At 48.0% G+C, this 25,765-nt stretch overlaps 1 protein-coding gene across 10 annotated transcripts in view; it reads left to right on the plus strand.

Annotated features, from left to right (window-relative positions):
• The window catches only part of MAP4K4 (mitogen-activated protein kinase kinase kinase kinase 4), a 154,754-nt gene that overhangs the window by 55,179 nt on the left and 73,810 nt on the right, over window positions 1–25,765 (plus strand). For all 10 annotated transcript variants that reach the window (XM_035557980.2, XM_050708545.1, XM_035557979.2 and 7 more), the window contains exon 3: window positions 15,745–15,801. In XM_035557980.2, the coding sequence (XP_035413873.1) occupies window positions 15,745–15,801 (57 nt within the window). The remainder of the gene's footprint in view (window positions 1–15,744; window positions 15,802–25,765) is intronic.

The following is a 25,765-nucleotide window of genomic DNA, read 5'->3' on the forward strand; positions in this document are numbered from 1 at the left end:
GAACTGCAGGATGCCGGCAGTCCGGGCTCAGCCGATAGCTGGAGGAAAGGGAAGTCTGACTCCGTTTCCTCGGTTTTCCCTCAGCACCCGTGATCTCGTTGCTTCGCTTCTGCGGCGTTGGCTGCTCTTGCCCTTATCTTGCGAGGCACCGACTGTGCTTGATGCTTCTGCTGGAAACATCGGCGGCTATTTCCTGGGCTAAAACGGCTGCTCAGTACAGAGGAACTGCAATACTTGTGTAAGGCTCCAGTCCTGGTAATACTTACCTGTTCCTTAACATGTTATGTGTCTGTAGTAGCTCTTACCCAGGAATATGTAAGCACTTTTTAAAATAAATCGTTATGAACTATGCCTGACAACACAACTATGAGGTTGGTTAGTATTTTTATAGATAAAAAAAAAAACAGAGGAAATTGATTTAGTTGTTCAAAATTGCGCAGGAAGCCTATGGCTGGAGTGGAAATGTGTCATCTCCTTTCCGTCCTCTCTTCTTTGCATGCATTCCCCCACCTCATAGTATTTTGAGGTGACAAACATTTGTTTGTAGTCTTGTGTCTCCTTCATTGTGCCTCAGCTTGCTCAGGATAGCAACTTCCTCGGGAACTTTTCTTCCTTGGCTGGTTCTGGAGCTTCTGGTCATTTTCATGGGAAAGCTAGAAAAATTGAGTTGGGGTTGGGTTGAGGGCATCAGCGACTGGAGTTCGTCGTGGGAATCAGCTCGCTCCTTGCTCCTGGGAACGTTCACATCTACGCGTTGTCTTCCAACTCCAAGCCCATTGTCTACGGGGGGACTTTTCTGATACTTGTGGATTTTCTTGTAAGGAGTGGGTTAGAGGTTCCTGCCTGCTTTAACAGGAAGAAGAGAGGGTTGGCACGTTTTGTCTTTTGGAGCAAAGACAAGGTGCACGTGCATCTCTTTACCTCCTGGACGCTAAGGCTGCTTCCCCTGAGGAAGTGGAATGTGGTAGAAGAAAGCCATTGCTTAATTTTTGTAGTAGCAGACTTTGCAAGACGTGGCTTGAAAAGAGTAGAAAGAAACATTTGCAAACTGAGGAGAGTCAGGGAAGTGGTTGTGAGGGTGGAGATATAGGTGCAGAGTGGGTCAGACTGTCGCTGCATGCACGAGTTGGAGGAAAAATGCTAGCGATGCTGACTTCTAAATGCGTGTACAAGTTTCTCCACAATTAATTTATATGTGCAGAGGTCCTCTGGCACAGCTGCTAGTTTCAAGAGTAGTTTGGCTGAAAGCCTCAGGTCTGTTATAGAGCTTTGCAAAAAACATTAAATAGATCCTTATTTCTTAAGTTTTATTTTTATTTTTTTCTCATTGTACCTTTTCCTTTCAGGGACCTTACCTATCTCTTGTTTGTAGACTTGGGAAGGACCTGGCATGCTTTGGGCATTGCAGCGGACAAACAATACAGAAACTTGTTTTTTTTCTCTGTCTTTGAACATCAGGGCATTTTTTTTTTTTAAACATAGCGAGTTTGAGGTACCCATATTTGAATGTTGGCCTTGCAGGCACGGCTGAAGCGATGGGAAGTTCCAGCTGAGTGCAGTCCTGAAAACACCTGTGTCTAGCTGTGGTGGAAAGAAGTGCTGCTGTCACAAATGGCATCATTAAATGGACAAGCCTTCTTGAAACCTAGCATTTTTAATCCTTTGTTACTCACGCTTGTTTCCTGAGCTGGTCTGATACAATGGCCTACTCTTGCGTGTTGGCTTTCCGGCAGTCACAAGGCAGGACCCTCTGTGAGGCCTGGTGGCACTGGAAGCAGTCTCTTCTCTTCTCTTCTCTTTTCCTTTAGCTGTTCCTTCCAGCTTTTTGGAATGGATACCGCCTTTTTGTGTCGCAGTGTATCCATTAGATGGATTTATTTGCATCTGGGAGTTTAGAGATCAGAAGGAAGCTCTGGTTTCATTTCTGCTTGGTTTTTGGTTGCTTGACACCATTGCCTAATCCTGAAGGCAGCAGCCATGTGAGTGTCACATTCGATCCAGTATCAGGTAATCTTGACTGAAGAAAGAAAGGCTTTGCTCATCATTTGTGAGGCAATTCCAACCAGAGGAAATGAAATCCTACCACTGCTCGAAGTTACTAGGTATCCTCAGTTGAGATCCTGTTTCCTGAGAATGGAGGAGTCTTCTCTGGGAGTGCTGAAGATCTGATGAGGAGGTGAAAGATAAGGCTGTACTTGCTCCTACTTGTCCTATCTCCAGCTCTGTTGCTATTGACCCATCCACCAGTAAAATACTTTCGTTTTTTTTTGCAGTCTTTACGTCCTCTGTTCAAGGGCTCTTCCAAAGCCATAGCGCTTCTTGCTTCCCCAGAGAGGCTGTGCCAAGTGGGACGTGCGGACCTCTGTCCTGGTTCCTTGCTGGGGATCACCCGTCCTCTCTGCCAGGTCTCTCCCACAGCACAGCCTGGAGAAATGCAGCCTGAAGGCCTCCTTTTCAAGTTAATTTCCTTGAAGAAAGCGGACTTGAGTTAAGCATATCACGTATCTTCTAGTTTGTTTTCCTGGAATATCTTGGCACGGACTTGCCTGTGCTTTGAATGATTTCTGTCTTGAGGCAGAGGCAAAACCTGTCCTTAGTAAGTGCGTTCTTAGGGCTGAATGCGTGTGTACACATTCATGGAGGGTCACGGGAGTACAACAAGTGAACTTTTGCCTGCAACGAGCATGAAAATGAAGACTGCAAAGCTGGAATACTCTGCTTTGAATTCACACTAGTAGGTTTTCCTCATCATTTTCAATAACTTCTCCTCTACCTAAAGATGGTTCTTGGACGTTTTCATGTAGCAGGCAAATAGACTGTTGGCTTTTTCTCTCTTGCTACTTCTTGTTGAATTTCACTCAGTGATTTCAATGCTAACTGCAAATGCAAGTGGCGAACGGTATTATTGAGTAGATTAAATCTGTCTTAGGCACTGGCTCATACATGCAATGGAGAAATGCTGTTTTTCTTCTTTTTCTTTCTGCTTTGGAAAAGTTTCTCCTGCAATTGCTAAACTAACGAGCAGACTAACTGGAAGCAGTACATTATCTGCTTTCAAACGTGTACATAAGATGGCTTGTAAGATACTGAAGCATTAGTAAAAGATGAAAATAATAATAAAAAAAACCAGCCATCAAAATTAATTAAAATTAAGCACTTGCTTATTTTGCTAAAACAGAGTGTTAGCAGTTGCCAGTAATTTGCTTTTGATTGTTTTCTCTGCCCCAACCGTTCGCTTGAGCATTTGGGAGCCCCTGCTCTGTGCTCCCTGCAGAAACTTGGATGTTGCAGTACCTCAGTTTTCATCTTTCTGATGTGCCTTGGATGATTTTACCTCTGATCCTCTCAGCCTTGCTTCTTTCTTGGCTGGATTTAGGTTTTGTGGCAAAAAAAAATGAGAGCAGGAAGCCCCTGTAGCTTTCCACCTGTGGGAAGTATGAGCTCCTTCCCTTGTTCCTTCAGTACTGGGCATCTTTTGTGCTTCTAGCTTTGAATTCTCGTGTTTATTTGGACTCAAGCCCAGTGCAATATCAAATTAAGCTTCTGGGGTTTTCTGGATGGAAATTCATTGGAGGCTTTGGGCCTGGTTTTGTTTGTCTGTTTTCTTTCCAGGCATCTCTGAGATGCGCTGCAGCTGGACGAGGAGTAAGAGTAGCACAAGAGCCCTCTTCTTTTTGCTCATTTTTGACTAAAGCATCCTCCTGGGCCCTGGTCCAGAGTAAGACCTTTGGGGCAGAGCCATGTGTCCGTGGGGAGCCGGTTGTGCTCTGTCAGGCTGTGTGTGGCTGCGGAGGGCTGCCCATGTGGTGCCTTCAGGGGGGGATCTTCCCTTGGGCAGAGCTGGTTGGAGGAGGATGCTGTAGAAAGAGTCAGGCCGAGGTGAGTGCAGAAGAAAAAGTTAGCTTTGGTGTATGTGTGTGTGTTTTTCACTTTCAGTGGAAGTAGCGTCTTGGCACAGCTTCGTTGGAGCTGGGACTGCTGGGAATCACACAGGGCTGCCTGCACCTTGGTGTCTTCTCCCCAACCCTCCTTCCCTTGGTGCCGGGTGGGTTCTGGATTCGGGCAGCGTCCCTGGGTGGTGGAGCACCCTGGGCTAGCAGCGGGGACGTGCTGCTGGCTTTCTCTCCTCGGGGTCTCCTTCCTCACTCAGGGTCGGTGATGGGGGCTGGTGCTCAGGCTTAGAGCGTCGTGCCATAGTCTAGTCTGGAAAAAAAAAATATAAAAAAAGATGCTTGTGATTCATTGCCTCTTCACTCAGCGGTGTGTTTGGTGGGTCTGCCCCACGTGTGGCAGAAGGACTCACCTGTGCACGTGTCTTCAACCACGGCCCGTGTTTGACGGCACGTTGTGCTGAATCTCATCTCCTACGTGCTTCTCCCAGTGGTCCGCTGGTTGGGTGAAACTGCAGCGTTAAGTATTAGTCTCGCTCGGGTTTGGGAAGACAAGCCCGTAGACGTGTTGTGAGTTCTCCTCTGACAGCAGTTGCAATAGCTGTGCATTGTGTAATTGAGCAATCAATTCTCGCATGCTGTATTGATGTGTGGAGTGCAGACACATGATTATAATAAACTGGAATGCTCTTTCAGTAATTAGACAAGTGGCTGTAAATTTAAAAGGCGAACTTTAAAAGCATTGGAACTTTCCGAAATCCAGTTTTATGATGATTTAAAAAATAATTACTTTGTTTTAGCTCTCCTCGGAGTACTGTAATTTGGGACAGGCACAGCTGGCACACGTCGACCCCCTCCCAAACCTTGGAAATCCAGTCCTGCTGGTGCTGCAGCTCTCAGCTCCAGCACTCCGATGGATGGAAGGGGTTTGGGTTTCTTTCCCCGATGTGGGGAGGAGGGAGGAGGAGGAGTAGGGTAGCATCACAGCTGATTTAATTTTGTTTTCAATACATGGCACTTAATTGGAAGATTGCTTAATTCTAGGAACTGCTGTTCTGCACCACCATACCACATAATGTATTTAGGTCATGGCTGCAGCGTTTGGGCAGACTACCTGATTGTTGTTTAACATGACTGTTTTCCAGATTCAAGTGGTGATTTGTGTAAATGATAGGTAGCTTTTATGGCAGCAGTCCGCAGGGTTTCCTCTCTCAGGAGGTTTGCATACACCCTAGGAAAGTGCAATGGGGAAAATACCTTAAAACAAGTGGATGGCTCTTTATTTATTTTATTTTTTTAAAAAATTTCTAGTCCCCTCCCCGCTCCTTTTAGTAAGATTGGAAGGGGTGGAAAGGAATGGTAAGAAAGTAAGCGTGGCTACATCATTGTCATTTTGTGCATCTGTGTTTGTAGGAGTACAGACTTTAACGGCTAAGATCTGAGTCTGATTAACCAGTATTTTCACCTGTGAATCCCTAACCAGAAACTGTTCCCTCTTGCTGGAGTTTTCTCAGTGGTTCCTGGTCCGGGTCCGTCTCTGAGCCGTGGTGGCAGAGGTGACTGGTTATTTTGCAAAGATCCATGCAGCAGGAGGCAGCGTGCTGGCCCCAGCTGTGCTGCGAGCCAGATACGGCACAGTATGTCCCTCGCAGTCAGCCCTATCTGCTCTTGGAGACATCTGGGTATGGGCAGATACGTAACATCTTTCACAATTACCTCTTTGGAAAACACCCATCCGAGGACGGAAACTTTGGGTGTGTAGGGCGCTCCTGAGATGGGGCCGGAACAATTTTATCACTTCGCTGGGGCTGGGACTTGAGTCGGAAATGTTTACAGGCTCCTGTTCCCCTACCTGTATTTAGGGGAGATGAGCTGATGGGCCAGGCGATGGTCAGCCTGCTGTGGTCCCCAGGAGGTCTGGCCCATTGCCCGTTTCCTTTAGGTTGTGCTTCTGAGACGGGGCTGTATCCCTGCTGCCTCTCTGCCCCGGTGTGAGCATTGACGCCGGGATGCTTACGGGGCCTCGTGCCCTGTGCCGGGGGTGCTTTGGGGTTCAGGCACCCCCCACTGCCTTTCTCCATCCCCTCTGCTGCCTGTGAAGTGTGAGAGAGGCTTCGTTCGTGGCGATGTTGGGATAAGCTGCCTGACCGTAACCGATTGCAGCCACCTACAAGACGGGTTGATCAGCCTCCGCAGCTGAATTCCGGTATTCGCTCCTCTTCTGCGGTCCGGGGCAATACTGCGTTGTCTTCTTTGTTACAGTTCGCTGAACGGTTTGCAACCAAAATCTTGGCCTTTCCGACTAACAATTTTTACATTACGTCTAATGACAGTTCTGCTCCGGATTAGTGACTTGTGGTCTGCAGGAACAGATGGTTTTGGGTCATGAGACAAACACTGCTTTTGTGCAGTGTCATGAGGAAAGATTTCTTTTTTTTTTTTTCCCCCCCAAGTGCAATTGTTATTGGAAACTCTAAAAAGTCGGCAGTGTGTGTCCTACCTACAGTTACAGGAGGCAACTGTATTTGGGACTAAAATCTGACAAATCCTTTTGCACTGAAAAAACTTGTGCTTAATCTGCGTTATATTTGTGCCGTGAGTGCACTGTGGGGCGGTTGGGGACCAGTTGCAGTGGCAGAAGATCAGTGTGCCTGTTCTACACGTCCTCCTTAGGAATTTCTTTTCCTTTTTGTTTGCCAGAGCTTGGTCTGCTAAGGCCCGTGGTGTGTTATTTCAGAGCAGCGAACGTGTTTTGACTGGTTTTTGCGAGGCGCTCGGTGTGTTCTTGAGCGCTTGGTAAAAAGTAATAATCGGAGAATGTGCAGGCTCCATTTACTTAATGAACACTGTTCTCATCCGTGGATTAACCTGTAAGCTGAATGTGTTGCATAATGGCTTTTCTGTGGAGCGGCCCTTTCAAATAATAAACATGGTGGCCACAGGCTTTGGGAGCGCAACTTAAATACTACTCAGGTGGCAACCGAGAGGAAGTGGTCTTCCTTTTGGTCCCTTCTTCCACTCTCCCTCTTTCCCTAGATAAATAAATAATAGGATCAGAGACTTTCTGAGGTTGGCGTTTTGTTGTTTGCCAGTCTGGTAAAGAAAGGGTTGTTAGTACAGGCTGGGGTTTCTGAGTCAGGCTCTAGTGCTGACAAAGCAGAAATACCTTGAGGTCTGAAAATACTGCGTGAGGATTTGAAAATAGTTCATGTGGACACAAAGCTGTTTACAGATTGCTCTGGCTACCTGCCAGTTTCTCAAGGACAAGGTGTTTTTTTTTGCTTTAGAATCACAGATGTACTTGGCAGGATATCAAAAGATTTAAAAAAAAAATAAATCTGGAAAGAGCCTTACGATGCAAGTCCTCGTTTAATTACAATACATATAACTTCAGGCTAAATGTGTGTTTTGCATCTTGCAAACAAGTTGGGAAAATATTTCTTAATTTGCTCGTACATCCAGGGTCACAGTATGAAGCACAGTCCCTGTCTGTGTGGCTTCTACACTGGCTGGTTTGATGCTTTGCAAGAAAGCCTCCTCTTGTAGTGCTTCCCCAGCGTGTCTTGTGCCCTGGAAACTGCATTTCAGCTTCAGCATTTGCTGCCTGATAAATTATGGCTCCCTCCTCCATAACGACTAGGAGGTGTGACTGACGAGAAGTGGCACTGATCATATTTGTAATGACTGGTTAGAAATGAAGGAGGTACCTGCCTATGTCTGCCCCAAGTAGGAAAGCAAAATCCCTAAAACACAGAGTCCAGCACTTCTTTATTGCGCCTTGTGGAGCTGGAGAAGTATTGACAGTTGGACTGGAATTTCATTATATATATATATTTATAAAGTTAAGAATTCATTAACTTTTCTCCGTAAATGCTAATGTTGTGGAATTTTCTAAAGGTCACGAATGTAAAGTCTTTTGTTTTAGCCATTGTCGAAACAAACCTCAGGAAGCAATCTTGCCTGCTCTGTTCGCCTGTACTGTTCCGCTGGGCTGGTAATAAGTGAAAATAGTTCTCCTTTCCCTTGCCCCTCTTGAATGTTAAGCCGTCCATTATAGCTTCAAATCCTATCCATAAAACGTGTTTGTAGCATCTTACTCTGCAGCTGGGCGAAGGCTGGCCTCTCGGTGGGGACGCTGAATGAAGTTGTATGGTGGGCTGCTCCTCGTCAGGCAGGCTGAATCAAAAACCATATTAAAAAGGGAAATGAAAGAAGTAGAGCTAATCTTTCTCCCTTTGCCTCCCTCTTTTTTCTTTTTCTTTTTTCTTTTTTCTTTTTTCTTTTTTCTTTTTTCTTTTTTCTTTTTTCTTTTTTCTTTTTTCTTTTTTCTTTTTTCTTTTTTCTTTTTTCTTTTTTCTTTTTTCTTTTTTCTTTTTTCTTTTTTTTTCCTTCATAATGAGGTTTTGTACCTTCCAGAATAATCCCATGGAAGAGCCAAACAAAAGCAGATCTTTGGGGCCGTTTGTTTTGTACCCACTGCTTAAATTTTGTGCTTTTATCCTAAGATCAGTGATCGGACCAAACAGCAAGCCCTGGAAAAGGCAGGTTTGAGTGCCATAGCTCTTCAGCAGTGCTACTTGGAAGCGGCGTTGTTCGCCGTGGGATGTCACCTCCAGCTTCAGGTGGTGCCCACCCTGCCCCACCACAGGTGCTATCTCAGCAGCTTCCCACCGGCGAGCTGGGGGAATCGGGCCCAGGCTCGTCTGGCTTTGCAGAGGGCCTCCCAAGGTGTAAATTGCTCCCTTGGGTCAGAAAGCTCAGATGTGCACGTCCAGGGGTGACGAGTTAAATGTGAATTCATTGTAAAAACAAACAAACAAAGCGGAGCGGCCTCGGGCTCTACTCGTTCAGCTTATTTCCCTGTCACTCTGCAGAAGTGATCGGGAGGCTCTGCCTTTTGGCTGCCCCATCTCTCGGCTCTGAAGGCTCCTGCCTTGTTTTGAAGCCCCCCCGTCTGACCACATGGGGATCCTGGTGGGTCACTTTGGGTGGAGGCAGCAAGTGGTGTGCCCCTTGTGGTGGGGAGCCACCTCTTCTTGAGGTGGCACGTGGCGCTTGTGAACGTGAGGTGGCATCTGGGCCTGTGGTGATCCCCTTCAAGGTGGGATCACCACCTACAGCTCCAGGCCAGCAGTAGGATGCTTGGTGATGGAAGTGACTGCCTGGGTGTAAAATGAACGGTTGCATGTCTCTGTAGCCTGTGTCAGTGTGTAGGCACACACTTCGTTTTGATCCCAGTTCTTCTCTCAGCGTTCTCCATCCTGCTTCTAGGCTTGTTTTCAACTGTACTTGCCTGAAATAAATTGCTCTACATGAGAGAGACTGTTGTGGGGGGTCAGAAGGGACAAGTCGATGTTAGGAGGGTGGGCTGAATGAATGCTAAAGCCTTAAGGTATGGTGAAGAACTGATCTGAGCGAGAAGTGGAAGCGGCAGGTTTTAGCTGATGTTTCCAGAGGAAGCCAAACGTGCTCTGAGCCAACTGTGGCTGTGTGGGAGGTATTCCTTTAGTCTGTCTTTTGTTTTGGAGTCTGTTTGGTTTTCGGGGTCGGGAGAGTGTTTTTTGGTGTCTTTCGATAACGACCCAGCTAAGTTCGGTAGGCGTGTTTGAAAACAGAAAAAAACACAAGGGATAATAAGGTTAGAGACGGAGAAGCAGATGGCAGCTCTTCTCTTTTTGGAGAGGGTGGAGGCTCTGTTATAAGAGAAAATGGGCGATGGCGTTGTCTGGTGAAGGTCGCTGAGTCTGGGCTATCCTGGTGGTGGCTGGAAGGAGGGGATGAAGGCATGGAGGATTATTCCCAAAGAGGGTGTTTTCCAGGCTAGGGCCTCAAGTGGGTCAACTCGAGTGTCCCTGTGGACGAAGCGCGGCCTCTGGGGCACGAAGCTCTGGGTGGCCACCTCCAGAGCAACAAAGCTTGGTCCAGCCACCCGCTGATGGCCGGCATGTCTGACAGAGAGGCAGCACCCGGCAAGACTCATCTTTCAAAACCTTCTTGGTGGGCTTAAAGTCGAGGCCCTGTGGAGAATGTGTGGTGGTTGTGCAGGGGGTGTTGCCAGAAGACCCCAGTTCATCGGCCTCTCCTGCTCGGTAGTCTGGAGGGAGGCGGAAAGGAGGGCGGCCTGCAGGCCCCATTTGCTGAGGAATGCTTTGTGCCACTTGAGGCAGGACCCATGTAGCCCTGGGAGATCCTCCCGAGAGCCGTCAGCCCCTGCGGTGCTCTTCCTTCCCTCTGCCGTCCTGCTGGTCTGCGGGGCGAGGTGGGCATGGGGCAGGGGCCTGGGCCACGCCGTGACTCCGGGCTCTGCCGCTGACCTGCCGTGATCCTGGGAAAGTCAGATGGTGGCTCCCTGCCACGGCGTTCCCACCGTCCATTTTCTGCTTTCCTGTCCTTTTTGCCTATTTAGGCAATGAGCTGTTGGGAGGAGGAAGTGCCTGTGGTAATGTACATCCAGCGTCTTCGGGGTGGGAAAGCTACCGCAGAACTAGTAACTGAGATAAAAAGTGCGTAGGGCCCTCTTTTTTTTTTTTCCCCTGCTTTAGCAGGGAACATCTTTTCCCTGTGTCCCTGGAAGTGCCTAACCGATAATAACTGCGTCTTTCATACTTCACAGAATGCGGTGCTATGCATGAGTAAATTGTCATTATTATTTCTTCAACAGACTGCTAGGGAGCCTGTGGATAGCGAAAGCCGGATAGAGAGGGTGTTGTTTTCTATTTTGCTTTCCAGGCATTTGATGTCAAGAGCTAGACGGAGGGAAAACACAGAACCCTGTCCTGTCTTTTGACTTAAACAGTGGGAGTCTTTAATAGCTTCTGGTTGGTTTGGGTTTAGAAATCAGCTAACAGGAAAAAGGAACATTGGTTTTGGCTTTTTTTTTTCCTTCTCGTGCATTTCTGCCAGGCCTTTGTACTGAGGTTGTTTGCTGATTTTTATTTTAGAAGGAGCTTCCATGTCAGATAAACTTTATCCTTTTTTTGTACAAATTTATCTCCATGGCTGGAGCCTGTAATTATTCAGCTTACAGATAGCTTTATCGGTAGGAACAGCATTATTTTGGCTACAAATGCAATGAGGTAGACTTGCTTAAGAACATTTGATTTTTATTTTATTTTCTATTAATCGAGGAGGCTGTTTTTGCTTTGTGCTGTTCTGAGTTTCTGCCTGTTAAAATGCATGCTCTCTGTCCTCTGCAAGCATTGCTCTGGCTGCATATCACAGGGTAGACCTAGGATTTTGGGGGCAGTGGGAAGAAATGCCTCACAGAGTCTGGGTATTCACAGCTCAGAGTTGGTCGGTCTGAAACTCCCTGGGCTGGCAAGTGACAAAAAGAGCTGATTGTAAACATGCGTTGGGACAATACGGTATCATTTACTGCACTGGGGTGTGCAACCTAAGAGCAGAGCATTGCTCCATGGCCTATTGCCTCGGGCTGGTAGGAGCTCAGACTCAACCAAATGAGAAGCAAATTGAAAAGTTAATTTTGGCGCGGGGGCATTGTACTTGGAGGTGCTGCAGTAGGACGTTTTCGCTTGCTAGCATGTTTGAAACCTGGCCTGCTACTTATGCATGCATCGTAGCAACCGAAATGTGACTTGGTAGGGCTTTTTCAACTTGGTTGCTCCTTTCTTCGTAATTGTCAGCATAGAATAATGGGAGGTTAGAGAGGTTTTCCAAAGACCGCGTGGTATACAGTGCGCAGGATAATCCGAGCTTGCGAGTCCTGAGTCATGCCTGCTGCCTTCCTTCCTTAACTTGTGATGTTGCCCCGTGGTCTACTTTCGTGCCATTTAGCTGGGGAGCAGACTTCCAGGAACAGTCCCCCAAAAGGCACATTAATGCACGGGCCGGAAACTGTGTCAGTAGGAGAACTGCATTGCTGTGCAGTACGTATCTTGGATAATTAGGGGGGGAGGAGGTAAATGAGCGGATAGCATTCCTTTTGCATTTCATTTGCATAGTTCTTTGATAACATTAAGGCATCTTAGGGAAAAAAAAAACACACTTAAACCAGCACATAACACTACATGCCTTTGAACCTTTCCCAAACAACAAAAAAACTACAGTAATAACATGTGCAGAGGAAGAAAGAGGCAAGAAGTAGGTGTACTAACTGACGTGGAGAGTGTGGGTAGGCTTGAAATTTATAATGTTCTGCAGATCTTGGCAGTTGACCAAGGATTCCCCTTGTCCCCTCTGCTATTCAAGATGCAGAAAGCCCACTGAGATGAGAAATGAGCAGCATATTGCTGTCAGACATGGCTGGGAATATGTTTAAGTAATGGATCCAGTGCAACATCCAGTGAAATGTTGCAGGGTTGACGAGAAGAGCTGTATTTCAAAATCCTCTGCATGTAAATGAAAACTCTGTCATCCCGCATGAGAAGAAGCAGGGCAAAGTTTTGGGTCAGCAGGCTCGGCTCCATTGACTTGCTCATCCCAGTTCTGCGTTTGCCCAGCAGATCACTTAAAAATAGAAGGGAGCAGCAGTTACAAAAATATCTTTACATTCCTTCCTCGGGAGGATAAGCGAGTGCTTTAGTATGAATAGATGCATGGAAAGAGGGAAGGGACAGGGGAGGGTGTGTAAGTAACTGCAAGCGCTTTGGAAATTCTGGTTGGTGAACTTCTTAGCATGGCCTAACCGGAGGGGATGCATCGGGACGCTCTTGTCCGGGAGGGTGGTGGCTGGGCTCAGCTGGTGGGCACCCTGTGCGTGGGGTCGGGGTGCCCTGGGATGCCCTAAGGGGGACACGGCTCCAGACAGCGCTAAGGCAGGGGCATCGTTGTGCGTGCAAAGTGCTGTCCTGCTGGAGGGACAGACACCCTCACCGCTGAGATGGTGCGTGGACGTGGCCGGGGCCTTGATGCCTGCTGTGATCATGAGGTGCCCGGGGAGGTGGGCTCGAATACGTTTTAACCCACAGAGATGGAGTCCTGCGGGTTTCTCCCAGCTGTGATTTCCACGGTTCCTTCAACGTATTCAACCACTTACACCTTGATTATTATTGTTAAGGTGGAGAGAGTTTTCCAAAGCGAAAGCCAGCTAGGAATATCGGAATAGCACTTTCCAAAGCAGCAATAGTTGGCCGTTTTATGTTGCAAGTGAAATTATACCGGCGGGCTGAGAGTTCGGCAAGTCTGTTCTTGAGCAGAGCGGTGAAGCAGATAAACAAACAAACAAAAGCTCTGCTCCTGCTTATATGTTGTGCCTGTGCTGTTTGCTTTTTTCCCCTCCTTCGAAAAATGGTTTTAATAAAAAGAATGTGACTTTGAAATGTCCTTTTACTTCTCCATATAAATCAGTTTGTCACGCTGCACCCCCCAGTTACGTTGTAGATGCTTGTACGAGCGCTCCATACATTACGACAAAGGGTATTTGGAGCAATTTTTAACGATAATTCTGAACTGACCGGGGTTTAAATTTGGCCTGAGATACCGAGAAGCCCACATTTCCCACAGTCTGCAATTCCCCTGCCTTCCAGTCCCTCAGGAGGCTGCTGGAGGAACTTTTCCCCTCCCCGCCGCAGAGGCAGCGACATGAAACGCGAGTGCTGGCTGCGCCCCGCGCTTCGATAGCGGGAGGCGGAGGCATCGGCAGGACCCCGAGAAGCTTTTCTGTACTGGAGAAGCTCGTCGTGGGGAAGGACGGCTGGGCTGCTGTGCATTACTCATCGGAGTGGGCCGCTTTTGCAGGGAGGAACGTCATCTCGAGGAAAAGCTGTGAGGCTGAGCCCTGGGAAATCTCAGGCTCCTCGCTGGAAATAGCCGGCCCAGCAGTAGTTCGAGGGTTTAAAGTGATAAATAAAGCAATTTTTTTTTTTCCCTGAGCTTTTTGTTTTATTTTTTTCCTCTGAGATGTCCTTGTTCCTCTCTTATCTTTAGCATGTTCTTCTTGTTCCTCAAACCGCACTTCCCGGCATCCTTGGACCTTTTAATTCCCTCCCCAGAGCCGTGGAGAATAAGGGCAGAGCGGAGAGAGGAGGCATCTTTCCACCTCGGTCGAAGGCATTTTCCCCTCCTCCTTTGGCAGGACGGTGAGTCTCGAGGAGACCACCACAGGCTTTTGTCATTAAGCAGAGGTCCAGGGTGGGATGTTGGAGTTGCATCTCCCCAGGGCTCGCTGAAAGGCTCAAGAATTAGTAGGGTCGAGGTGAGGTCGATCTTGGCCATTGCACACATATGTTACGACCCTAATTTTGTTTCAAAATCCAACCTAGCTTGAGACCAAACTGTAAAAAGAAATGTGTGTAATAAAGAGACTTTACAGAGCAGGCAGAAGCCTGAGCACAGTAATTTATTTATAGAAAGCACGTGGATTGGTTAATGAGGGGAGAGCGCAGCGCAACGCAAGTCGTAAAAGAAGCTGGAGGCTGTGATTTCTGTGGCATTTCGTCCGAGTTCTGGGTGGTGCAGCTGCAGTGCTGGGCATCGCCTCTCTGGGGGGCACCCTAACGTGGGAAGGAGCCAGGATCTCTCTGAAGAGACTTGTGGTTTGGGGCGCTCCACTTGTGGGGTGCCAGTCTTGAATAAAGTGGAGAGGTTTAGAAGTTGGTCCAAGAAAAAAGATGCTGTTGATGTCCATCAGCTATAGAGGATGCTGTAGGTATTATTCTTGATCTGCGGGTGAGGAATTCAGATGCGTAGTGGGCATGCCTCTTGCTGGAGAGCCGGCCTGATTTGGGGAAGGGCCTTTGGAGCTGAGGTTTGGGAGGGGGTTCGGGAGGTCAGGCTGTTTGTCATGGGGCAGACTGCCCTGTGTGACGTGGAGAGCTGGAAAACGCTGGTACTGGAACCGTTGCTCAATGCCTGCTTAGAATTAAAAAAAAAACAGGCATGGCTAGTTGATATGGCCCCACCTCCTGTAAAAATATACTGGAGGAAAAAAGTTTTTCGTTGCAAGTCAGCTGAGCTGAGTTACAGCTCAGCAGAGCTGGAAGGAGGCCGTCGTGCTCCCTTCTCCCAGCCACGTGGTCCGCCCTGTGCCAGCTCTGGCTCTGCTCTGACTGCAGAGCAAACCAAGTTAATTTCCTGATCTGCATCCCCCCTCCTCCCCGCCCCGCAGTTTGCTTTTTCTGTGTTAACTTTCTGCCATTTTAGTGATCTAAATCAGCTTATCATATGATCTGGTGAGTGCCAGAATGAGTTCTGTGCTCATGGGAGAAATATGCGACAGGAGGATGGAGGGAGGCAGGGGAAGGGTAAGAGCTCCCCACTGCAGTAGCTGGGATCTATTAATTCAGCTCAAGCTGTACCGAGAAACCCTACCCTTGTGGTGGTGTAGCTGAAGGGAGAGGTTGTCTTCGTCGGGAAGAGACAGACAAAGAGAGCTGTTGCAGGTCTGATGCATCACTTGAAGAAACACCACCATTTTTTTCCTTTTTTTGATAGTTAAGACCAAATCCAAGAGACATGTCCTTTTTCAGCCACCCCTGATATTTGCGCTTGCCCAGTAGTATACCCCTCAGTTATCAGACACTAGTGCGTAGAAATGAAATACGTGGCATGTGGAGTTTAACTCTGCTGGTGTGTTAATAAATGATCATTACTGACTATGAGCTTTGCTAAAGTAGACAGAAGAGAAGCTGCAAATGTAATCTGTCTGTGCTTAATCTCCGCGATCATCCTTTTAATGTGGGAAAAAAGAATGGGATTTAAGACTTCTGTAAGAATATTTCAAAAAGAAGTTTGTTTTTTAGCCATGTGGAGTATTTGTTGTTGACGTATCAGAAGAGAAGGGTCCGTCACAGCTGGGGAAAACCCAACAGCTGGAGCTCTTGTCCAAATATTTTGCTCTGTGTGCGTTGAAGGGATGGATGAAACACTGATGCTGACGCTTCTCTCTCTTCTCCAGGGTCGACATGTCAAAACGGGTCAGTTGGCAGCCATCAAAGTCATGGACGTTACTGAGGTGAGTAGAGAAACATTCTGCTTTATTACTAATACGGGTGAAATTCAGCAGCGAGGATGACATATGGCTTACATCGGATTTATGTTGAAGGGCACGGTCCTTGCATGTGAATGCTTGCTCTCTGTTTGCAGGACCTGACCTCTCGAGCCCATCTGCCCTTTGCGAGATTTCTGTGTGCTTGTGTGCTGGGGCCTCTGGCCTTCACAAATGGTCTTGTTTGGTCCCAGCACACGCGAGCACATGTAGCACTCCTCCTCCAGAACTTCTCAGAAAAAAGGCTCATTCCCACTTTTTTTTCTTTCAAATGTAACATCTTGCTTCTGCTTTACTGAGGAAGAAGGTGAGGAGGCTGCTCGAGGGAGAGGACAGTAGTTTCCCTGGTACATGTGCAGCCTAAAAAGGGTGTACATTTATTCAAAGGAAACGGGTCCAATAAAGTTCCCAGAAGCCTGAAAGCAGAAACATCTGCAGGAACGATGAGCAGATTGCTGGCAGAATTCAGCAGTGTAAAGTAGTAGTTGTAACTGACCCAGGGGGATTTACTGTGGAGCTTTAGATGAGAAAGACGGGAAATTAACCCAGCCAGAGAAATAAAAAATATATGCCCATACTTGAATCCTTAGCTGCCTTGTAGTTTATGCTGCTCAGAAAGCAAACCGTTTAAATTAAGTCTTCAAAACACATCAGAAAAGCTCGAGTTTTCCCTGTTGGTTCCATTTGTGTTTTACAGGGTTGCATCCCCAATTAACATAACAGCTTCAGACTTAAAATCGAATGAGATCCCGTTGTGCGATATCTGTAACTCCTGGCTGGTATTGCGGTTCTGCAGGGAGGTTGTGCGTCTTCAAACCCAGCGTCTTCTTTTTCTAAACTCCTCCATCTTCTATAGGCCTTAGGGGAAAAATTATGTTAATGTGCATGCATTGCACAGAGCAGGGGGTCTTTGGCAAGCTGCTCATGTGAAGCAAAAACCCCTACGAGGATATTGCTACAAAATGTCTTCTGTGTTGCTGGCGTGTGCAGGGGCCTCAGCGAGTGAAAATGGACTTGGACACAAGCTGCAGGGGCGAGTGGCCGAGGTGTAATGGGTGACCAGGCGGGAGAGGGAGGAAAACGAGGAGGTGGGGATAGGTTAACCGGTAGGACTTGAGTCCTATCTCTGAATCTCCCTGTGATCGATGGGCACTGTGTCTGCCGATCCCTAACTTAAGCCGTTGTGTCTGCCAAGAGCTGGACGTTCTCGCTTTGTTAGATGGCCTGATAAAAATCAACTTTCAGCTGAAGGTTTTCCAAGGCGGCCTTCGTGAAGAGGCAGAGCTGTCTTGCAGAAGTTAACGTGTAGACAGACCAGGGAAGAAGGAAGGTGCGTTGACATGAAGCGAGTACTCTTTGCACAGCAGGCGTTGCCATTCGTGCAGCGGTTTGAAGCACGGCAGCGTCCCGAAGCACGGCGAAGGCTTCTGCCATAACATTAAGCCTGGCTGCGTTGCACGCTCCCTCTGTTTTTAATAGCATGCATTAATCACAAACAGTTGTAATGGAGAGGTTGCACAGCAAAAGGAAAACAATTGAAAAATGCTGCGTATGGCGTGGCTGAGCTCATGTTGAGGGAGGTGCCTTACGGTTTGAAACTTTCTGCAGTTTTTTGGCCGGTTTTGAAAGTTGTGTGTTGGCACTGTCCATCTTCCATCTCACGAGCTCATGCTTCTTTAGGGGATGAGGGCAGTCAGAGGGAGGAGTCGGGAGATGTTAGCCCCACGCAGCTTAAAAGTGTCATCCTTCCTACCAGCGGAGATCATGTGTTTTTGGTTCAAAGTAATGAGCCTGCCGAGGCCAAAAGTGTGGTGTAAATTCTTCCAAGTCGTGCTAAGCCAGCCCCGCTTTTTAACACCAGGCACGGACGGCACAGTTGCGTGTACCACTTTCTTGGTGGCAGATGAGAGACGGCTCAGGAATAGCTCAAATTGATGTTGCTGCTAAGATGGCCTTATGGTCAAGCCGTGGCTTGGTTTCCTCGAGGGATGCCTCCCTGAGCATCTCCTTTTGCTGGCAGGCAACGTTTAAAGCAGCTCCATCATCATTGTAAGTCACGGCAACTGATGGGGATGGTAGGAGGAGAGAATTTGGGACAGAGGTGCAGCGGAGGTGTGAAGTGACTGCCACCGCCAGCACTGCTCTGAAAGAAATGCCGAAGGAACCACAGCCCCAAATTTACCTCCTCCACTTGCTTCAAGAGCTGCATTTGCATGAACAGCTCTCGTAGACTAACGGTAACTAGCCCTGTGTGTGCCTGTGGGGAGAGAGGCTTCGATGGAAGCTCTTCTACAAAACCGAAATTGTGATTTTTATGATGAGCAGCTACTGCAGCTCCAGGTGATTCACGCCTCGCTACATGGTTTGCTGGCAGTGCTACGTCTTAATGCTTAAATACAAGCGGTGCTGTGGATGATATCTGATTGTTTTGTCTAACCTGCGCGGAGAACACACAAGACTTTCTTTCTTTTCAGTTACCTCTGATCCAGTGCTTGCTTTGCCAAACGCTTAAAAAATTAGAAAGCCTAATGTGTTGGCAAGCTGCGGGGGCACGCCCCAGATTTTCAGTTTTCGAGGCTCAATTCTGCAATTCCTGCGTTGCTCAGGATCACCAGGGTTACATCAGCTCTGGGCTGTAAAGCTTTGATTCCTCCAAACAGGAGGAATGTCCAAGTCAAAGCAAAGGCTTCCCTTAAAAAGTTTTGGTTGGCACAAAGAAAATGAGGTAGCGTAACCTCCAACTAGCAACGCTGGAAGGAACTTTACAGCTCAAACTGAACGTGGTGCTTTGGAAGTGCTCTTCATCCGTCCCAGCTTTTCTTGTGGTTTTCTCTTCAGATTTTAATTTCGAGAAGAATGGTGGTAAGGATGAGAAAAGAGGAGGTGGGCTGAAGATATCAGCTTGATCTTTGAATATATTATGACTAGTCAGTACTGCCGCCTGAAACGATGCGGGGTGTCGACGTGCAACTTCGCTGGCTCTTCCACTTCTCTCCTCTCTAAACAAATTAAGGAAAGCTCTGTAAGATTGGATAGATCTCTAGAGATCCACAGATCTATAGATCAAGCAATAAAAGATCTGGAAGATCTAAAGGTCTGCAAGCCTTCTTCCAGGATGGCATGCATGGAGATCATGTTTTCGCTTTCCGAGGGTGAAGCTGGAGCACATGTAAGGGTGAAAAAATTTCACTGGAGCATGGAGCAAATAACAACAAAACACCAGTGTTCATCAATCAAGAGCTATTCTGTCGCTGGAGCGAGTTCAATGGCCTTAAAAGGGGAACAATATGAACTATCGGCATATACACGCTTTCAAAACGATTTTCCCAAATGTACATATGTAGGCTGCCTCTCAGGCTGCATGCGTGCGGTGGGGGAGGCATTATTTGAGAGATCCCTGCAGTCTGTCTTTAATCTTTATATGTAAGTGTCTCTGTTCCTTATGGGGCATTGTTTTGGACAAGTCTGCGTTGAGTCAGTGCTGACCCCTTCCCAAAAGGCGCTCGGTGACCGTGCTGCTAGATCTCCACGAGCTGCTTGCTGCATGCTGCTGTACACACTGTAGGATACCAAGCGAGCCGTGACTGATGTTATCAGATGCAACACAAGTATGCTGTGAGATTTGGCAGTCGCTCTTCACTTAGAAGAATCCATTTTCTCGTGAAGCAAAAAAAACCCACAAAAACACCAACATTTAAAACCTTCACGAAGCTTACTTGGCAGATTTGCATGCATCTGAGCTTGTTAACTTGCATTACGCCCCGAACACGCGGCTCGACTTTGTTTAACCCTTCGGGAGGCTTTCTGTGCAGCTGTGCCGTTGTTTCCACTGTCAGTCCTGTGTTCCACTTCCAGAGACTCTTTTCTGTGTGAAATCTTTGGTAGCTAATTTTGAGGGGAAAAAACACAACCGCTGCTTCTCTGTTTGTTGTAACCCCTGACGCTGCTGCTTCTTCCTCCTACCTCTTCCCACACACGCTCTTGGCATCCTTTGGGAAAGTTTTCCTCATGCCTTTTTAATAGCAGCATTTCTCAGCTCTTGTGCCCAGTGTTTCATGGCTTGTCCAGTCTAGTCGGGGTAAAATTCTGCTAAGTAAACAACTGGGTGCTGTGTCCCGCTGATTTATGAAGGAGGCTGCATCGCTTTTACAGCTCGCCTGTCTTGCCCTTTCTGTACGTGCTAGGCAGAAAAACGAACAACCCCAAACCAAAAGCTCCGGGCCTGCCCAGAAACACGGCACATCTCCTGCACCCAGACAGGCAAGGTGAGCGGGATTATTCATTGCTGCCTTCCCAGCCCTGCTGGCTGCCTTTTGCTGTTGTAGGAGGCAAGTCGCATGGATTCCTGTCAGCCTGTATCTGATGGTCCATATGGTGTTATAAACCGTGGCATCGTACGTGATCTTACCCGTTGCCCATAAAGCATCCCGAAGGCGGTCTGCAGAAAGACTACAGCTAGGTAAAGATGTGTGTGTGTTCCAGCACATGCAGGCAGACGAAATGAGGGGAAAACAAAAATAATAACCATCAAAAGTTTACCCTTTTACTTCTTTTTTTTTTGAATGAAAAAAATCAAAGATGGTCCATGGATCTTGATCTTTTTGAAGGAAAAAAAGAAATAGTTGGTGCATCTCTCTAAACGACAAGGAAACGTAAATCTTCACAGCAGTGTGCAGCAGAGCTGGGGCATGGCAGCCTGGAGGAGCTGGATACGGGCTGTCTTTTTAGCGTGGAGACAAGAGCACGCTGTTTTACCTGGCTTAGGGCACCTTCCTGATAGAGAGCAGTTTATCAGTCCGTGGCTGTACTTACTGCTGGGTTAGCCAAAAGCCTTTGCTGCTTCTCATCATCTTGGTATGAATTGGATCAGGGAGCCAAAAAACCCAGATCGTTCACATGGGGAGTGCTTGCACCCTGCTTGCTTGTCCCCCAGCGGCGAGGCGCAGCCCTGCCGTGCAATATCTCCTGAAGCTGATTAAACTCTGATTTCTTCTAGAGATTAGGTTGGAAAAAAAAAAGGCAAAAATAAAAGGCTGCTGGGAACTTTCTACTACAGGTCAGAGGAAAACAGAGCTAAACAGAACGATCCCTTTGAGCTGTAATACCTGGTCTGGGAGAGGGTTGAAAAGAGCTAAGGCTTACAGCCGGTGGGGCAGTCTTTTTGGAGCTGCAAAGAATATTTTTGGACACGATCCAATAAACTTTCCTGGAGCACTGCTGGCACCAGTTTGTATAAAGGGCAGACTTTTACCGTGTTCATCCAAGTCCTGGGGTGGTTGGCGAGACTGTCAGGCTGGAGGAGCTTACTTGGGAAGGGGAGGACGTCAGGCTTGGTGCTGCTGCAAGAGGGAGGCTGAATTGGGAGCTCCACACGCTGTTTGAGGTGGGGCAGAAAGCCCTGGCTGTCATTAAGCAGCTTGGGAAACGACACACGACGTGGGTTGGCTGGAGGGAGCTCGCGTCTTGCACGAAGGCTCCAGCGAAGAGCAAGTTCACACTGGTACTGCTGGGTTGGGGGGAAGGTTGGCAACAGAGGGGAGCTTAAAAAAAAAAAGAGTCATAAAATGTTCATATATGCGTGTTCCTCTACCTGCTTTTTCCACCACATGGTTTCTTCTTAGCGCAAGATCCCCACCTGAGCGGATGACTGTTTGCCTGCACAGTTTGCACGGCAGCACGGCAGCCGTCCTCGCGGGTGTCTCTATTTTAACGTGCTTGTTTTGGAACCCGACTGTTTCAAGGCCGGGAGGAACAGATGTTTTCCTTTTGCCATAAAGATCCTTGCGGGCACCGCTGCCGCCTCACCGGCATCTATTACCTGTCAGCAGCAAAAGAGCTTTGACCGTGAGGGCTTAGTGCGGATCATTTAGTGCTGTTCCCATTGCGTGGTTTTATCGGAGGCTGGGAGCCGGCTTCAGACTCAAGGCTGATCGTGGATCGCTGTGTTAAGGAGGTGCAAAGAAAGCTGTGCAGTCTCTGCCTTCTCCTCATCTCCTCCTGCTTATGCCGGGTCTGAAAGGCTTCATCCTACCTAGCAGAAAACGTTTTCATCCTGCCCCATAAATTTACGTTGCACAAATGGCCTAACTGAATTCATGGCCTTACGAAGGGGACTTTGTCGTAGTTTGGAGAAGAATCTCCTTGTTTTAGGGAGGCAGCTTTAAAATTTTGCCTGCCCGGCTGTAGGAGAACCAGGTAACACCCTGCTGTAGCACAGCTGATGGTGGTCAGGATACTCTCCTGAGCTGAAGCTGCCACTGAGGTCTGGTCAGTTTGTGAGAGTGCGTGGTTGCACACCTGGAGCACGATGCAGCTGACTTCCACTGGCGGATGGGTGGGAGTGCAGAGATGTATCAAGGCTTCTCTGCACGTCTCGAGCTCTTTGGACAAGTCTGGACTTCTTCCTTAAAAACTTCTTTCCTTTGGTCCGACGATGCAGCTGCCCTGACGGGCTCAGAAGCAAAGGGTAAGTCATCAGGATGGGCTACGGATGCCGTGCCATCGTTTGAGTGAGCAGGACAGGTGCTTCAATTCCAGCTTTCGGGGACTGTTCATCGATCCAAGCGGCCAATACTCATGCATTTAACAGTAAGCCTGTGCATCTTTTCCCCCAGCCCTTGGTCGTGGTACCCGCAAGCCATCTGGAGACCCGCTGTTAGCATTGCCAAGGAAGTCACTAATTAAAACGTGACTTCCACGTGCCCCGGAAGGGGCTGGCTGCTAGTGTCTGTACAAGGGAAACCCGGACCCTGATACCGGCCGTGGGGAAGGCTCGCTGTGGTAGCACGCGGATGATTTCCCAGCCGTGATATTTAACCTACAGGTCAGACCTGCACTGACACGAACGTGAGCAGCAGCCCGCGCAAGTCCCCGTGATGGAGCGCGTCTGCCGAGCCGGAGGGGGGCTCTGGGGCGGCCTCGACGCCGGCATTTTGGCACTGCCTGCTTGCGAGAGCTGTCTGGGGAGATTCAGCTTGTGATGGGAAACAGAAATGTTTGGTGTGCAGATAACAGCAAAAAGCAGGGGGCTGCGTTTTGTATAATTTGTCAGGCACGCAGCGCAGCTCCACTTACCCCCGGTGAATCAGACGTATTGTCTGCTCAAGGAAAACAAGACAACGCTGTCAATACACTGCGAGAACATGTGTGCTCTTGTCAGTCTGGACAGGAAAAAAAACACAATGAGGATTGTGACAGAGCGCTCTGCTTTAATTTTAGCAAGGATCTAGGCTGAAGCCGGGCTCTGCGGTGTGTTCCTCCCTCCTGCACAGGTGGGCGAGAGCGCACAGGTCCAGCCCGAGCTCCTGCCTTTCAGGGGCACGCTTCAAATTTTGGCTCTAGGATCAAAGAGACGAGAATTAATTTGGTGTTTATGTTAAAGGGGAGATATCTGCTCGAAATGTAATCTTTCTTGACTGTGTTTAATTGTAGTTTCATAAACCCCACCTGCCCGGGGGCTCCTCCTGTTTCTCCTGTGACATTCCCTATTTTTATCTCGACTTCCTAAGGAAATGAAGCTTCTCAGCGATAGCGCGTGTGCGTCCTGCCTTCGTCTCCACCAAACGCCGTCTGAATCCGCTGGCCGGCTTTGGCCGAGCCTAATGAGGGAGAAATTCCAAAGATATGAAGTCCTGACAAGTTATGTGAAAATTGGCAGGCGGTGCGGAGAGGAGAGAGGGTGGAATTTACAGCCCCGGTGCTGGGAATGGCAGGCAGACCGTGGCCACTGTCCATTATCAGTCGGCTGGCCACTGTTCTGTAGTAAATCAGGAGGAGGAGGTAGATAACTTTCTTTTCTTTTCGTCTTTAAAGAGAAAGTTTCAATGCTTGGCTTTCAAGTGAGCGCTGCAGCTAGACTTTTAAGCGTTTAAAAATCTCCCTCTGCTTCTGTTTATGGGTCTGCAAATAGTGTGGTTATCCTGTGCGACCCCCCCCCCCTTTCTCTTGTGCTCCGTTTTTAACGTGTGCGTTATGTGTATATAAATATACAATAGCAATGTTGTGCTCTGATGTTTAATGAGAGAGAAATGTTTGCTCAGAGTCCCTCGGCAGCGCTCCTTTTGTGAGACACAGAGTTTGAGTGATTGCGCGGGGAGTTGTTGGCTAAAATAGGGTCTTAAAAAAAACCCAGCTCCTAAACCTAGAGATTATGGCAGAAAGTGTTAATGTGCAAGGACGTGGGAATTCGTTGTACTCCGAGCTGACTTGTAAGCACGATTAACACCCCACTTGTGCCTGAGAGGAAGGCATTTTCTCCCTTGGTGCCCAATCCCTTACATATGCAATAGGAAGCGCACGGCTGAGCTAGGTGCTAAAAGGGCCACGAGGATGCTGTGCGAACCAGTTTAGCTGATCGCTTTAGGAGAAGATGCTCTTTGTCTGCAGAGCCTAGAAGCATCTCGAGTCCTTTTCCAACCAGGGGCTTGTGTACATTCCTGTAGATGGGTTTAATCCTAAAGGGATTAAAGCCCACTGAGCGTGCTTTGTGGAGCCTCTCTGGCAGGGAACGTTTTCTGCTGCTAAAAGGATCTGCAGAGGAGTTGTCATTGAGTGCAGAGATCGGTGCTTCACAATGAACACACACGATTTAGGTTTGCTCTCCTGTCCTCGCCTTCTCTTTTCATAAAACCTTGCTTCACGCAGGAGTAGGCTGATGGGAATCTGGCCAAGGGGGTATCTTTTTGTACTGCTGATTCCCAGTTATTTTTTTTTCACCTGCAAGGGTTATGTGTGAGAACAGACAGCTAGATACAGAAGCAGCTGCCGTTCCTGAGTGGAGAGCACATTACTGTTGTTCAGCATCACATCCACGAGGTAAAACTCTAATTTCTTGACCCAGCACACCACTGATGCAAAAGGCACGGTGAGAGCTCTACAGCCTGGTCTCTTGCACCTGGTTTTGCAGGATGGTGGGGGCCTTCAAAATGCCTTTCCCTCTGCCAAGTGGCAGGGTCAGTTCCAGAAAAGAATTTTCTTTTTTTTTTTTTTTCGTGTTGGTGGATGTATGAGGTGTTTCTCATATATTTTCCACTGTAGCTCTTTCTTCCTGAACTGGGCTTTAGCGTTTGATTCTAGTTTTACACGAGTTGGTAAGAATTGAGTGGAAATCCCCGTGTAAATGCAGCAGCCCCTGTGCCTTCAGATAACTGTTCCTAGCCTGGCAAGGCGCCTTGGATGTGCATGTGAGAGCAAGGCAGGGGAATGCACATGATTCCTGAAAATGGGTTTCTCCTGTGGAATACTTTACCAAATGGAAATTTAATTGGGAAAACAGACCACAGGCAAAAGGGAGGGCAGGCATCCCGGCTGCTGGCTGCTTGCTTGGCTCCCCCTGCGCTAACCTGTCCTCCCGGCCGACCGCGGCTGCAGGCAGCGCGGCTGCGGTGATTCACGGCTTTGGAAACTGTGATGCAAAGGCAGCACCATTAAGGAGGGTTTTATTTGCCTCTCGCATATTTTACCTCCGTAGCCTTTTCTCCAGCATTTACTTGGGTTTCCTCTCTTCTAGTCTGCGAGAGAAGCCCGTTTTCATGCCAGTTAGCCATTTTTCACTGAATTTTTCTTCTTTTATTTTTTTTTTTTTTACCTCTCTGACACATTGAAACAATTTGTTTAAGTGTAAAGGCTTTGTGAAGCCTCGAGTCATCGAGTTGTGCTGATCTATGGAGATCTTAGAGGGCTACATCGTCGGAGAAGTCTCCACTCCAGTTCAAGCCCCTGAGGGTAAAGTTGGTTCCTCCTTCAGAGCTGCTGCTGCCGCTCCTCAGTTCTGGTTAAAACCATCTGGGAGGGGTACCTAGCCTTGATTTGCAACACAAATTGGTAGCACGTTGCCGTTCCCGCTGTTCTTGTAAAAATGGAGGAATCAGCATATAAATTGCAAACTCATTCCCTTGCCCGTGCGTACGAATGTAAACAAACCCCCCTATAA

The sequence above is a fragment of the Cygnus atratus genome, chromosome 1 (genome assembly GCF_013377495.2).
Source record: "Cygnus atratus isolate AKBS03 ecotype Queensland, Australia chromosome 1, CAtr_DNAZoo_HiC_assembly, whole genome shotgun sequence".
In the NCBI taxonomy this organism is placed as follows: domain Eukaryota; kingdom Metazoa; phylum Chordata; class Aves; order Anseriformes; family Anatidae; genus Cygnus; species Cygnus atratus.